At 36.9% G+C, this 16,964-nt stretch overlaps 1 protein-coding gene across 4 annotated transcripts in view; it reads left to right on the top strand.

The window, feature by feature from the left end:
* The window catches only part of FAT4 (FAT atypical cadherin 4), a 193,335-nt gene that overhangs the window by 135,163 nt on the left and 41,208 nt on the right, over nucleotides 1–16,964 (top strand). For all 4 annotated transcript variants that reach the window (XR_015143947.1, XM_086345923.1, XM_086345922.1 and 1 more), the window contains exons 8-9: nucleotides 2,435–2,685; nucleotides 4,705–9,054. Coding sequence is in view for 3 of the 4 variants with exons in the window: in XM_086345923.1 (XP_086202049.1) it covers nucleotides 2,435–2,685; nucleotides 4,705–9,054 (4,601 nt within the window). In the remaining variant the exon portion in view is untranslated. The remainder of the gene's footprint in view (nucleotides 1–2,434; nucleotides 2,686–4,704; nucleotides 9,055–16,964) is intronic.

Below are 16,964 nucleotides of genomic sequence, written 5' to 3'. Positions count from 1 at the left end.
ACCCAGGCATATGATCTTGGCAGTCTGTTCATTTTATATTGTCACATATGCTTCTTTTCTCTCTCTGTCTTGTTTTTTTTTAACTTACAAGTATAAATTTGATTAAAACTGGTATTATAGATATTGTGAGACAGTAAAGGATATCTAATATTTAGGATGCACTTTTCATACATTTCAGAAACAAAGAAAGTCTAGAAAAAACTAACCACATGTTAACATGGCAATTTAGTCTTTACTTTTTGAAAATAGTAAATATATTAGCTACTTTTAAACAGTCTTATGTGCAATAGCATAAAATAAAGACTAAAGACTTTACAGTTCAAAGTTCTTTTATGGATTATTGAGTTCAGCATGGGCCAGAACTCTCATCATTTGCCTTTCAACACATTGCTCAATCTAATATACCATGACGTTCTCATATGCAAGACATCCAAATCAAATTTGCATGCTTTTTGTATCCTTCTTATTTTTATATGTGAATGCTTAAGGGAACAAATATTTGATTGAACCCTGACCTTTGCTGTCATAAAAAAAAGCTTGTGGCACTATGAAGCACTTTTTCTCTCCCTATTAAGTTATCCCAAAATAAACTCACATACTTCTCATAACCCAGGTTTCTACAGACTTTCTCTAAAAGGTAAGACAATGTGATTATTTCATGACTCCTGAATTTATAACTTCCAAACCTATGATATTTTTATTTTAATATCGGGAATAGGTATTGTCTACTGTGTAAGGGTGTTAATAATCAGTAATAGTACTTTTATGAGGAGTCACTTCTGGTCCAGGAAATACAGTCTTTGTTGTTCTTACTCCGGATCTTGCATGTGAAGTTGCCATAAGATGTTCGAATCTGAGTGATACAAAGTATTTTATCAATTTTGAAATCAGTTCTCAACCAAACTCCCTCTCTATGCTCCATCTATTTAGCTCTCATTTTATAGAACCTCTTTTGTTTAACAAAAAAAGAACACGTAGCTCCTTAACAGTTCCTGATGTCTCTCAAGAAGGATGAAGGTGCCAAAATGTTTGTTTTAAACAATGAACTTAATAGGAAGAATGTGCACTGGCTGCGATGTAAAGTTTTCCTGCTGTTTCTATTAGACACTTGCTGTTGCTATGTTTTTATGGACACAAAGCAAACTATAGAAACACCCGTTAGTTCCAATAAGGGCATTTGCTTGTTGGCATGAAGGAGAAGACTTGAAAGATATCCATTTCCTCATTTCCTCGCTACCCTCCAACAGAAAACATTCTGGACCACAGCCAACTTCTGAACCTTCAAGCTTAGCTACTTCTTTCCTAGCTGAGCTCTCAGAAATATACACAGATAGCCTTTTCTTTAGAAAGAAGAGAGAAGCTATTCTCAGTGGAAACTCCTGCCCACTAACCAATCTGGTTAGCATCAAAATATCCATGAAGGTGTCATACCACTCCTTACAACAGGAAAGCAAAGCAGTGTGGCCATATGAGGAATAGCAAATGAGAGAATTAGTAACTAGGAATGTCTCTGTATGAATAATCAGTTCTTGAGCTGTTCTGGATAGTCAGTTCAGTTCAGTTCAGTTCAGTTGCTCAGTCGTGTCTGACTCTCTGCAACCGCATGAACCGTAGCACGCCAGACCTCCCTGTCCATCACCAACTCCCGGAGTTCACTCAGACTCACATCCATCGAGTTGGTGATGCCATCCAGCCATCTCATCCTCTGTCGCTCCCTTCTCCTCCTGCCCCTAATCCCTCCCAGCATCAGAGTCTTTCCCAATAAGTCAACTCTTCACATGAGGTGGCCAAAGTATTGGAGTTTCAGCTTTAGCGTCAGTCCTTCCAAAGAACACCCAGGACTGATCTCCTTCAGAATGGACTGGTTGGATCTCCTTGCAGTCCAAGGGACTCTCAAGAGTCTTCTCCAACACCACAGTTCAAAAGCATCAATTCTTCAGCACTCAGCTTTCTTCATAGTCCAACTCTCAATATGTGTCATATACAGTGTTTGGTTTTTAGAGAACAAGACCTTCCACTGATCTTTTCTGGTATATTACAGCACACAGCAGATAGATACCTTTTAGATGTATTTAACAGATGTTCATCTGTGATCCTGGCCACTGACCACAATATTAGAGCAAGAGCCTGATTTATGCTTTCAGGCTGGTTTATTTAAAATATGATAGTCTTCTGAGTATATTCTAGGGACTTGCATGATTTAGGAAGCTCACAAACCTTGCGAAGACCTGCTTGAGGTCATAGGACATCTTGCCATAAAGACTGTTAATGTGCTGTTCACATAAAATGTGAACTAGCATATTCTTTCATTGTTCTGTGATCTTACTTGTAATGTTTTCCCTGACTTTTCTGCCTCGCTCGTTAAAATTCTAGTAAATAGATGTTGCAGCATTAAAGCTGGAAGAAATATGCCCATGTCTGTTCTCTGTTTTAGTTATAGGATCATTGGTGGAAATTCTCAGTTCACCATCAACCCATCCACAGGACAAATCATCACCAGCGCATTGCTAGACAGGGAAACAAAAGAGAATTATACTTTAGTGGTTGTTGCCAGCGATGCTGGGTCCCCGGAACCTCTTTCCAGTTCTACCAGTGTGCTCGTCACGGTGACTGATGTCAACGACAACCCACCAAGATTTCAGCATCACCCGTATGTCACACACATCCCGTCTCCTACTCCGCCAGGTAACCAAACCGCCTCTGATGTCTCACAGATAAATAAAAACTATGTATTGAGCACTTCCTATAATTACATTTCTATTTTTTCTACAGGTATATTTCTGATGTAGCCAAAGTTTGTAAATCCTCTAAAATTAAACTCTAGCTTAAAGCAGTTGAAGGAACATTGACTCTTGCAAACTAATTTTTTCTTCTCAGACCAATTGTATTTAAGATTTCATAATTGCCACAGCTTTCCTAGTGCTATTTCTTAATTTTAATTGAATATTGGTAAATATGAAAATAGATTTCACTTTGTAGTCAAGTAGGTTTCTATCCTGAGATGTAATTTGTGTGTGCCCTGATAGGAAGGACATTATCTATTTTTCATGCCATGTCCTTATATTATACCCGAAACATTATCTTGGAGGTACTACGCTCTCAACTGTATTCATTCATACAAAATTAATATTTTATCCAATGCTTCATAAACAAATTTTCAAAAGGTTTATTGAAATAATCCTTCTAGTTAATTACTGCTATAAATATTTTTAACTTAGTTTTAATGGATGAAGTTTTTTCTATTAATATGTGTATGGAGCCAATAATGAACCATGTTCACATTGACAATATGTATTTATCTTTCAAACCCTCTTTTAAGTTTAGTTTGGGTTTATTTGCTTCTTTGGGAAGAATGTCCTACTCTCCTAGGAACTACACAAATCATCTGCCATTGGTAATTTTTGAAATGGATTTTGAAACTGGAAAATAAATAAATGAAGTTATAATTAATTTAATTTTCTCTCCTTTAAGATATTTTTAATGAGAGGGAAAAAAAAAAAAACAGATCCACAATTTCGCCTCTAGTGAATTTTGATCTTCTATTCACTTGAGAGGGTCTAGTTGCTACTAGTTGAAAGTATAAAATCCATAAATTTTTGTGCCAACTTTTTATTAAAAGAAAAAGCCAGTATCAAAGTCATGAATCCCTGGAGTGGGCCTTCAGCTGAAATGATGCTAGCAGGCATGGTTCTAGTTTCACCCAATGTGTAATGATGCAATATAACATCGCCTATACAAAGTGAGTAAGACTTAGGCATTTTCCCCCCTCATTAAACATACTGTAATTTAGCAGAATCACTGGCCTTCTTAAAATTAGACTACTTTTCACTTGTGTCACAAACTCTTCTGCAGGGCTAGGAGTGCAGGTTTGGGAAAGTTTTCTGAATAAGTCTATCAAAAGCATATCTTTATGGCAGCTTTTCAGCGTTATCTCCTCTACAGTCTGTTCCTCTTTGGCCTTAATCCCAAGCACTAACTTTTGGAATCCAAATTGAGTCCATTCTTCAATTCTTATTTCTTACTACACTATAATTGTTCATATATATGTATTGTGTATACATAATACACAATTGTTGTAGTATAATTGTTGTAGTACACACACATGTATATAAACACACATTCATATGTATACTTTATCTCCATATAAGAATAGCTCACAGATTAAAAAACTTTTCCCATAGAACAGTGGGCACAAGGAATTGACAATTATTTTTTAAGCATATTATTTTTGTTTATATGACTACATAAAATGTAATTCAAAGTATTTTAAGACATAATAGAGCAATTATGTGATTTTTCTGTTCAGCAAAAACATAGTTCTTAGCAGAACTCATGTATTATTGTGTTTGTTGGAAGTTATGTACAGATTTTTCTCCTAAGAACTATAATTTGGAATGATTATATTTGCTCTTCCCTGTGCTTCTCTCAAAGGTACACTGAAAAATATTAAATTCCATAGATTGTCTGGCTTTTAGGTAGATAATGGCAGGTCAGTCCCTGAAGACTACTGTTAAGTAGATTTGACTGGGGAAATTTTGAGACAATATAAGATATACTGTTCTCCTCTAGTAATCGTAAGAAAATAAAGTTGTATCAGGTAGCAATAGAGTGCTTTATATAGTTTTAGTATACTGTTTTAACTTACTATCAGACGTTTTATTGGGGTCCCATGTGATTTATAACTGCACACTCCCTCTTTTATAGGTTCCTTCATCTTTGCAGTTACTGTCACGGATGCTGATATTGGACCAAATTCTGAACTCCATTATTCTCTTTCGGGTAGAAACTCTGAAAAATTTCACATTGACACACTGAGAGGAGCTATTATGGCAGCCGGAGCACTAAATGGCACTTCAGAAGTGACATTTTCTGTCTACGTAAAAGACGGTGGCTCAGTCCCCAAAACAGATTCTACCACAGTGACTGTTCGATTTGTGAACAAAGCAGATTTCCCTAAAGTCAAAGCCAAAGAACAGACTTTCATGTTTCCTGAAAACCAACCAGTAGGCACTCTGGTCACTACTGTAACAGGGTCTTCCTTGAGAGGAGAACCTTTGTCCTATTATATTGCAAGTGGCAATCTTGGCAACACACTCCAGATTGATCAGTTAACAGGACAGGTTTCCATAAGTCAGCCTCTAGATTTTGAAAAGATACAAAAATATGTTGTGTGGATAGAAGCCAGAGATGGAGGCTTTCCTCCTTTCTCCTCCTATGAGAAACTTGACATAACCGTGTTAGATGTCAATGATAATCCTCCTGTCTTTAAGGAAGATCCATTTGTATCTGAAATATTAGAAAACCTTTCTCCTCGAAAAATACTCACTGTTTCTGCAGTAGACAAGGACAGTGGGCCCAATGGACAGTTGGATTATGAAATCATTAATGGCAACAAAGAACACAGTTTCAGTATCAATCATGCCACTGGTGAAATTAGAAGCATTCGACCTTTGGACAGGGAAAAAATATCTCAGTATGTGCTTATTGTAAAGTCCTCAGACAGAGGCTCCCCTTCTCAGAGTACCTCAGTAAAAGTCATCATTAACATTTTAGATGAAAATGATAATGCCCCGAGGTTTTCGCAAATATTCAGTGCCCATGTTCCTGAAAATTCCCCATTAGGGTACACAGTTACACGTGTCACAACTTCTGATGAAGACATTGGTGTAAATGCAATTAGTAGATACTCTATAATGGACACAAGTCTTCCATTTACCATTAATCCCAGCACTGGGGATATTGTAATTAGTAGACCTTTAAATAGAGAAGACACAGACCGTTACAGAATCCGAGTTTCTGCACATGACTCTGGATGGACTGTAAGTACAGATGTCACAATATTTGTGACAGATGTCAATGACAATGCTCCAAGATTTAGCAGACCCTCCTATTATTTAGATTGCCCTGAACTTACTGAAATTGGCTCCAAAGTGACTCAGGTATCTGCGACAGACCCTGATGAGGGATCGAATGGACAAGTGTTTTATTTTATAAAATCTCAGTCAGAGTACTTCAGGATTAATGCCTCCACAGGAGAGATTTTCAATAAACAGGTCTTAAAATATCAAAATGTCAGTGGCTTCAGCAACGTGAACATCAACAGACATAGTTTTATAGTGACCTCTTCAGACCGAGGTAATCCTGCGTTACTTAGTGAGACAACAGTTACCATAAACACGGTGGACAGTAATGATAATGCACCACAATTTCTTAAAACTAAATATTTCACTCCAGTCACCAAACATGTGAAAGTTGGGACGAAGTTAATCAAAGTTACTGCAGTCGATGATAAAGATTTTGGCTTGAATTCTGAAGTGGAATATTTCATTTTGAATGAAAATCATTTGGGAAAATTTAAGTTAGACAATCACACAGGGTGGATTTCAGTAGCAGCTCCCCTGACATCTGACCTGAATCAAAACTTTTTGATCACCGTCACCGCAAAAGATAAGGGAAACCCTCCACTTTCATCCCAAGCAACTGTTCAAATAATTGTAACGGAGGAAAACTACCACACACCTGAATTCTCTCAAAGTCACATGAGTGCAACCATCCCTGAAAGCCATAGTGTTGGAGCCATTGTTAGAACTGTTTCTGCGAGAGACAGAGACACAGCTATGAATGGCTTAATTAGGTACAGTATTTCCTCAGGAAATGAAGAAGGCATCTTTGCAATCAACTCCTCCACAGGTGTATTAACACTCGCTAAAGCCCTTGATTATGAGCTCTGCCAGAAACATGAGATGACTGTTAGTGCTACAGACGGAGGATGGGTCTCAAGGACTGGTTACTGCAGTGTGACTGTAAATGTGATTGATGTGAATGATAATTCTCCAGTATTTCTCCCTGATGAATATTTCCCCACTGTTTTGGAAAATGCCCCCAGTGGGACAACAGTTATCCACCTAAATGCAACAGATGCTGACTCTGGCACCAATGCTGTGATCGCCTACACTATACAGTCATCTGATAGTGACCTCTTTGTCATTGACCCCAACACTGGAGTCGTCACCACTCAAGGCTTCTTGGATTTTGAAACCAAGCAGAGCTACCACCTTACTGTGAAAGCTTTCAATGTCCCCGATGAGGAGAGGTGCAGTTTTGCCACTGTTAATATCCAATTAAAAGGGACAAATGAATACGTGCCTCGTTTTGTTTCCAAACTTTACTACTTTGAAATCTCAGAAGCAGCTCCTACAGGTACTATTGTTGGAGAAGTATTTGCCAGTGACCGTGACTTGGGCAGTGATGGGGAGGTTCATTATTTGATTTTTGGTAACAGTAGAAAGAAGGGTTTCCAGATCAACAAGAAGACGGGACAGATTTATGTGTCTGGACTTCTTGATAGAGAAAAAGAAGAAAGGGTATCTTTGAAGGTACTGGCCAAGAATTTTGGCAGCATTCGGGGTGCAGACATAGATGAGGTCACTGTGAATGTCACTGTGCTTGATGCCAATGACCCCCCCGTTTTTAGTCTAAACATCTACAGCGTTCAGATCAGTGAAGGGGTGCCCACGGGGACTCACGTGACCTTTGTCAGTGCCTTCGACTCAGACTCTGTTCCCAGCTGGAGTAGGTTTTCTTACTTCATTGGATCAGGGAATGAAAATGGTGCCTTTTCCATTAATCCACAGACAGGACAGATCACCGTTACTGCAGAGTTAGATCGAGAAACCCTGCCTATCTATAATCTCACTGTTTTGGCTGTGGATTCTGGGACCCCCTCCGCTACTGGAAGTGCCTCCTTATTAGTCATCCTGGAAGATATAAACGATAACGGGCCTATGTTGACCATCAGCGAGGGGGAAGTGATGGAAAACAAACGCCCAGGAACTCTGGTGATGACCCTTCAGTCCACCGATCCCGATCTCCCTCCCAATCAAGGCCCCTTTACCTACTATCTGCTGAGCACAGGTCCTGCCACCAATTATTTCAGTCTGAACACTGCGGGAGTTCTGAGCACCACCCGAGAGATCGACAGAGAGCAGATCTCCGACTTCTATCTGTCCGTGGTTACCAGGGATTCTGGCGTGCCTCAGATGTCTTCCACGGGGACCGTGCATATCACAGTCATAGACCAAAATGACAACCCATCGCAGTCTCGGACGGTGGAGATATTTGTTAATTATTATGGTAACTTGTTTCCTGGTGGGGTTTTAGGCTCCGTGAAGCCACAGGATCCCGATGTGTTAGACACCTTCCACTGCTCCCTGACCTCGGGAGTGACCAGCCTCTTCAGTATTCCAAGGGGCACCTGTGATCTGAGCTCCCAGCCGAGGTCCACAGATGGCACGTTTGATCTGACTGTCCTTAGTAACGATGGCGTCCACAGCACAGTCACCAGCAACATCCGAGTTTTCTTCACGGGATTTTCCAACGCGACAGTGGATAACAGCATCCTACTGCGTCTTGGTGTACCGACTGTGAAGGACTTCTTGACCAACCACTACCTTCATTTCTTGCGCATTGCCAGTTCACAGCTGACGGGCCTCGGGACCGCTGTGCAACTGTATGGGGCTTATGAAGGGCACAACAGAACGTTTCTTTTGGCAGCTGTGAAGCGAAACCACAATCAGTATGTGAATCCCAGTGGTGTAGCCACTTTCTTTGAAAGCATCAAGGAGATCCTCCTGAGGCAGAGCGGAGTGAAGGTGGAGTCTGTGGATCACGACTCCTGTGCTCCTGGCCCATGTCAGAACGGAGGGAGCTGTGTCAGGAGGCTAGCCGTGAGCACTGAATTGAAGAGCCATGAGAGCCTTCCAGTCATCATCGTGGCAAACGAACCTCTGCAGCCTTTCTTATGCAAGTGTCTGCCGGGCTACACAGGCAGCTGGTGTGAAATTGACATAGATGAATGCCTTCCATCCCCTTGCCACAATGGTGGGACCTGTCACAATTTAGTGGGAGGGTTTTCGTGCAGCTGCCCGGATGGCTTCACCGGCCGGGCCTGTGAGCGAGACATCAACGAGTGCCTGCCTAGTCCCTGCAAGAACGGTGCCATTTGCCAGAACTTTCCAGGAGGCTTCAACTGTGTTTGCAAAACTGGATACACAGGTATGATGGTGTTCTTTTTTTGCCCACCAAGATTCTAGTCATATCAAGTATAATAGAAAGCTATGAACTTTGTCATCTTCAAATGGCTTTCTGTAAAGAATAGGCAGAATCATAGCAAATGCTTTAAGCGATTACTGTTGGCCAGACACTGTTCTAGGAACTTTATCTGTATTAATTTCACTTCTCAGGAGAAACCTGACAAGTGGTAGGCATAATGATTTTACAAGCTTTAAGAAAAGAAAACTTTTCTTAAGAAAAGTAGAGAGAAATTGAGTTGATTGTCTAAGGTGATTCGGTTGATTTGTTGTAGAGTCGGGATGTGAGCTTATACAGTTCATTCGGAGTTTAAATTCTTAGTCCAGTTACTGAGTGTCTTGTACAAGAGCAAAAACAGCATCTTATCTTCAAAAAAGTGTTCTAAAGTTAAAGGACATGGTGTATTTAAGGTATAAAATCTGGACTATTTTGTGTTCTAAAGAACTGTAATTGTTGTAAATTATTTTATCATCATCAATTTTATGATTTTCACCATAATTATCACTATGATTATTGAAATTTGACCCACACTGTGAAGAGATGAAGCAACAGTTGTAATTTAGATTGAGATCTAAATGCCTTGTTATTTCTAATAGTCGGGTAGAAAGTATCATTGGCTGATTTCTCAGGTTAGTGAGAGCAAAACTGAGTCACAATATACCATGATATTTTGGGAGCAGAATTAAATATATAGAGAAATTATTTGACTACTGTTTGTCATTCTAATAGAACATGATATATGCTTATAAATAGATCTTTGTTTCTAGCCCTACTTATCTATCCATCCATCATCTATTTATTAACTGATCTGTGGTTAGTGTACCTTCAAATGTGTATACATTTATGCTGTAGATAAGTTTGAGGAGAGACAATTTCTTTTCTATAATTTGTACACTATACCTTTTTAGTACATACATGTTACATTGGGTTGCCCTGTGGTGTTTATTAACTCAGTGTAAAGTACAGTAAAATAGGTAAAACCAGGATATATTTTTTAAATTTTTGTAAGTATATTGTAGAATACTATTTTAAAAGAAGTTTTTAAGATAATTGTATTTGTATATAATATTTTTAAATGAAGCCTATCGTGTGTATACTTCATGGTTTTATATTTGGAGAACTGAATCACTTGATGATTATTTACAGCAAGTTTGAATAAGCCAAAGCAGATCATATAAGCTTTATCTTTTGACAAAATAATGTCCTTAAAATATAAATGAAGAAAAGGGGCAGCAAACATATGTATGGAAAGAATCAGGGGATTTGACAAAACTTGATTTATCTATAGCTTTTGGGAAGTCCCCTAATCTTGCTCGTTTTCAACTCCCCCATATATAAAATGAGAATAGTCATAGTTACTTATCTTTTAGGGTTGTTGTAATGAGTACAAATAATATTTGTAAAATATCTAGCACAGATTCCAACTTTCAATAAATAGCAATGCTAATTAGTAGCTTTAGTAGTAGTGTTAATATAATGGTTGATACAGAGGTATGCTATAGAATTTCTATAAAGGCAAGCCTCAGAGGCAGAAGGTAGGCATAAGACTTACCAGAGTTGTACTCTTACAGTTATGAATTACAGGGTTACATACATGTTATGAGTTCAGGATTTCCAGAAAACCTTTCTCAGTCTATCATCCACCTCTCCCACCCCCAGCCTCTCCAAATGACTTCCTCTATTGTGAATTCAACAATAAAGATTATTTATTAGTTCCATTTTAGTATGATACACTATTTCACACCTAGAGTGAGTTTACACTTAATCCTAGAATGAAGAAAGGGTAACTGCATTAGGTAATACATGGGGAGATGGAAAATGACGTGAGTGTGAGCGAGACACATATGCTAATCTCAGCAGAAATGTTGCTTAAGGCATGGGGCATAGAACTAGCCTTTTCGCTTTACTCCTCTCTAGTTTGTTTCTTTATTTGTTTCATTATATTTAAACATACACTGCATCCTTTTCTAAATGTAGTTGTTGAAACTTCTAAGCATACGCGGCCTTCATTATGAAATATTAATAGCATTTATCAAATGGCTAATTGCAATACTGCTTAAAGTTCCTTGCATCACAGACATTATTATTCATTTAGTTATTTAGTTCTTACAAATCTATTAAATGAATATTCTTATCCTTCTGATTGAAAGACAACAAATTAGATCTTAGAGAGAATACAGGTAAATGACTTGCCTCCAGCACGGCTCAAGAAAGTGAGCTGAGTTTTGATGATAAGCTTTACTCCAGATCCTCTGCTCTTTAAACGCCTGTCATACCTCATCATACTTTGATCTGCACTTGCTAGAGAATATTATGGTGAGCCTGTGATGTGAGCCTTCTTAGAATTTTTTGTCCTTTATTCTACTTAAACTGCACAGCATCTCTCTGAGACATGCATTAGAAGCTTCAAACTAGCTAAGTATGGAAGTCAGGAAAATTCACCAGTAACCTCAGCCATAAAGACATCGCAAGTATTTCCAGAAAGCACTCCTGGTCACCTTTGCAGGGCTGTAGTGGGTGATTCCCAGAACAGTGACTGCTTTCTTTTTACCCTTCAGATTATCATTCAACTCTCACCCACTGGCACAAACTGAACCTCAGTCCTGCTGGAAGGGAGTCTGGAAAGATGATAGTTTTCTAACTTCCAGCCCCGACAGTATGGAAAGATACAAGTGAATCTGAGTGTCAACAGATAATGTCTGACATAGAAAGATCTTATTATTGCCCCTACTTTACACTGTAGGAGGCTGAACCTATGCTCTGGTGACTCTAGGGACGGAGCTGCCAAAGCTGGATCACAACCATCATAACCTTTTTTTGTAAGGAAGTCATTTGAAGTAATGTATTAATTTTACATACTGTCCCTCCTCATAGCTCACTTCAGTTTCCATTTGCATAACTGTGGATAATCCAGTTGATCAGGGGTGATATAAATAAGCATGCGGTTGAACACTTCATGTAAATCTTGTATTTTTTATTTAATATAATTCTTTGTTTCCAAATTCTATATATATAGGCCATCCAGCAAAACAGGCAGTTAAGTAAAGTCTGATAGTTTTATTTCTTTGTTTTGTTATGCATTTCTTTGTACTATTTTGATATACAAACAGTATATCAAAAATCATGGTGACAAATTGTTAATCCACACACTAAATTAGAAATGCATTGTTTAAATGTATTAATACATATTTATAATACATATTTAATGTTGTTTGGAGAGGTAATCCCTCAAATATCATTTTGAGTTCCTTTTCTTCCAGCTAGTCTTTACCAGGTAACCTGACTTAGAAATGTAGAGCTAATGCACTAAAATGTCTTAAAGAACCAATCAAAGCTAATAAGCCGTAAGACACAATTCATACTGAAGCACAAGTGTACCTCACAGAATGAATTTTTAAATATTCATTCTGGTTAAATTTTACTTCTGTTAACATTAAGTACTATAGTGAAGCCGTCTTCAAAGTCTGTATGTATTCAGATATTTTTTGGATCATCAGAATTCTTTCAAAGCACCTATATTTTCCTACTCTATTTTTGTGGACTTTCACTACAATTTTTTCAGTGATTCTTAAAGTCTGTGGTATTACAAATTGGAGCTGTGAGAGTTTATGAACTTCCTGCTTAAAAGAATTCCCAGCCACTGCCCCATCTCTGTCTTAAACACACACACACACACACACACCTGAATATTTCATGTGAAGTTAGAAATTGTGCTAAAGATTAGAAAAGTAAATGTTTATGAATTGAGGGAAGCTGAGAGACTTACCCTAAGCATCCCTCACAGGGAATGGTTAAATGTTAGCTCAACAGGGAATTTTTGTGTAGAACATCCTGTAAAGATGCAAGTATAAAAATGAAAATTGTGGAATTATTACAACAAAAAGATATGAAGAGATATAGTTATTATTCCTATTGCCATAATATTCCTGATATATTTATTTTTTTATTTTTAGGTTTGTGATGATAGGGTCACATCATATACATGGAATAAGAATACTTTTATTTAATGAATTTAGAGAACTTTAGAGAAAACAAATTTATTTGTATACCTTGTTTCTCAGATCAGTTTTTCTTTGTTACTAGAAAAAGAACCAAAAAGAAACTGAAAAAAGAAATAGTGAGACTTCATCTTCCATTACAATCACTTCATTTCATTGTTAAGAGCATTTTCTTATAATTTAATTTTATATCACTCAATGGGGCTTTGATTAGCTAGACATAGAGTATGTTAGACAAGATGAATACTTTATAGCATAGTATAGAACATCTGAAAAATTAAGGTCTAGATTTTCACAAAGCTTAATAGTATAAGAAATTGAATCAACTATCAATATGCCCCAGTAAATCAAAAGAAAATATCTTTCATTTTATTTATGCCTCAGAAGTTCAGGGAATCCTGGAGGAAAACATCAGTCTAACTACAAACCTAGTATTTCATTTCCTGTACAAATGAAAGTTTCTTGTGTTTACTAGAACACTAATTAGAAAGTACAATTATAGCCAGTAGCCACATAGCATTTGTCTTCCTGCTCCCAGGTTTTCTGTTTTCAGCACACCCTGTATTCAATCCTTCATAGTAATGAATGACATTAGAGAAGGCAGCATGGATATGGAACTTATTTCCAAATCTGGGTCTCTCTTAACAGAATTAGTTCAGAGCCCCTTTACCCTTTCCTCTTCACTTTCACACATCTGGATGCATTTTAGGTGTGTATTTGGAGTAATTCCAGGAGTGTATTCCCAGAGGGGGAGGTTTTTCTATGCTCTCTAGTAAGTCCTGATATTTCAGGGGAGGATGAGATTTGTCCATTCATCACTTTTATGTCACTTGACAGTATAAAAAGGAATTTTTTTCCAGGCCTGTAAAGTTATTTACAGGTCGCGCATAGTAATTTTACCAAGAAACTTGGCAAACATTTGCTTTCACGAAAATGGGAGTTGTAACTAAGAGTCATTCTTTCAGAAATCACAGCAGTCATATTTTAATGTTGTCAATGATCATGTGACCTGGAAACCAAAGAGTATAAACAAACTTTACTGGATAGACATGAAATGAAAATTTCTCTGAAATGCAGAAGAGTTGTTCATAGAAGATTGTTAAAAGCTCAGTTCTTATTTTGATTTTGTTTCCAAGAGTGGAATTACACAATTTACCTCAAATGATACATTAACTCTATTAAAACATTAATAACAGGGTCTATTAGTCTAGAAACTTCTAATTTCTATGGAAAGTCAATTTGTATTAGTAAACATCATAGATATTATGTGTATCATTATATAATTATTTGTAGTCACATTTAGATCATATTTGTATATATTTTCAAATATAAAGGAAAACAGTTTTTTTTTTCCTTTTTGCCTTTAATGCTAGCAACCCTTATTTAAGCATAATATTTTGCTTTGTTTCCACATGAAAAACCATAATGCTAATTGATCAAGAAATTTAGATGAGCTCTTTTCATAGTGCCTTTCATAATAATAGGAAACATTTACATCTCATGCAAAAAAACAACTACTTTCTACCAAAATAATAAAAAAGCTTATAAGCATAAACATTCAGAATAAATAGCATGTATATATTATGGAATTATATTTGTTAAGAAAATAGTCAGTTTAAATAAAAATGGACTTTGTTAGTTCCACATGGTTTTCCTTCTTCTCTGTCTATAAATACAAGAGACGGAAAAATATTATTTGTGGTATCTGTTAATAACATATGGTCTTCCCTGGTGGCTCAGTGGTAAAATTCCTAAATGCCAGTGCAGGAGACTTGAGTCTCCTGGTTTGATTCCTGGGTCAGTAAAATCCCCTGGAGGAGGAAATGGCAACACACTCCAGTGTTCTTTCCTGGGAAATCTCATAGACAGAGGAGTCTAGCGGGCTATAGTCGATGGGAGTCACAAGAGAGTCAGACATGATTTAGCGACTAAACATCTAACATACATGACCTAAGCTATTAAATTGAAGCCTACACAAACTATGGGATATCAGAAATCATAGCTCCATTGGGTGGCTAAATTTAACAAGTTAGAATAAATTTAGGTCAACTTTCTCTAAGTGTTAGTCACTCAGTCGTGCCCAACTCTTTTGTGACCCCATGAACTGTAGCCCTACCAGGGTCCTTTGTCCATGGGATTTCCCAGGCAAGAATACTGGAGTGGGTTGCCATTTCCTCCTCCAGGGGATCTTCCTGACCCAGGGATTGAACCTGGTCTCCTGAAGGAGATCCTGCATTGGCAGGCAGGTTCTTTACCATTGAGCCACTTGGGAAGCCCTAAACTTTCTCTAATGTAACATTAAAATATGCTATTGGAACAAGTGAAATTTGAATACATATCCTTGTGGAAAAGATCATAGATGATCACATATTCGATTTATGTTCAACATTTCATCACACCTTCTGCCCCAGAACATGAAGACACATGCTAAATTTCTCCTGTAAGTTTAAACTGTAATCTTGATAAGTTTGAATATACCTTTGCCTCCTATTATGCGTTCATTTTCATCTTTAGCAATTCCTCTTCTCCATGTGCTAGGAGCTTACATGTCCTGAAGCTATCTATAATAAATAATGAATATCAACACCGTTAATTGATGAATATCAAAGCAATGAGATCAGTTTATTCCTCTAAACAGCTGCTCTGACAGTTAACATATCTTAATAGAAAAAGACTCCTTGAGTTCAAGAGACATAAATGCCTCTCTTTGTGCAAGCCCCATCAGCATATTTCAAGCCTCAAGGCAATGGCAAATATTGTTAATTGACTTGCAGCACTAAGTTAATGATGCAAGATTTTGTTTCACAGTGCACAACACAGCAGATTTTTTGTACAAGAAGCATGTTAGAGTAATTCAAACTGCAGCATTCTCTGATACTCATTATGCCATCAACACTAACATTTAAGTAGGTAAATGTGTGCAGAACAATACAGAATTTGTTGCTAACTTTGAATTGGGTAATAGAGCATAAACTTTCCAAGCCCTTGAATAATGCATTTAAAGGCTTTATGTTGATTCAAAGTAAAATTAGGACCTCTCTCCATCACATAAACAAAAAAAGTTTTTTTAATAATAACTTAAATTGCAACATTGAGTTTCAAACTGTATCTTTAAATGTAGTATGGCAAGCTCTTTGATAATAATTGTAAAATAAAAATATTACTCATTAAATAGAGTACTCAAACTGGATTTTAATGGTAAATAATTTACCATTATTTTGGTAAATACATACTCTAACACCATGCTCTAATACCAACAAATAAGGCTATTTTACCCAAACTCAACATTAAATTCATTTGTACAACCTGTAGAAAAGTTATTTCTTAAATTTTTGACGAATAAGAAAATAAAACTCTGGCTTAAAGTAAACTGTCAAATAAAAGACTGAATTTTTTTTCTCCAGCCAGTGTGTATTTATATTGTTTACTTAAAGAATCAAATTCTACTGATAGTTTAGTTTAGCTTTTAAAAGATCCATTCTCGAACTAGCATTTTCTGTTTGTATCTGCTTCTATTTAGGTAGTCACTGTACGTTTTAATACATGAGTAAGTCTTTATTTTGAGGTTTCTTTCCACATCTCACTTTGGACTAACAGAAATAATTTATAGTTTGAATTAAACTCAGATGTCTTTGTTAAAATCTTATTTTGTAAAGGGTAAATAAGAGAACTAATTTATATAATTTTTAAAAATTTCTTTGGTTATTTTTTTTTTAAACCAAAATTTAAGGTGGTCTTTTCCAACAGGATTCAAACAAGTTGAGATTTGTAGGATCAATGATTGGGTTTTAATACTCATACATTTTTCTTGGAGAGAACATATGTCAAAATATTTGAGTAAGTGAACATGGCTATCCACCCTAAAGTGATTAGCCT

Source organism: Bos grunniens, chromosome 17, assembly GCF_055505025.1.
Source record: "Bos grunniens cultivar Pamir isolate PY7600 chromosome 17, Bosgru_T2T1.0, whole genome shotgun sequence".
NCBI classification, from domain to species: Eukaryota; Metazoa; Chordata; class Mammalia; order Artiodactyla; family Bovidae; genus Bos; species Bos grunniens.
Note: the sequence above shows the minus strand (reverse complement) of the source record. Positions and strands in the feature narration are given on the sequence as shown.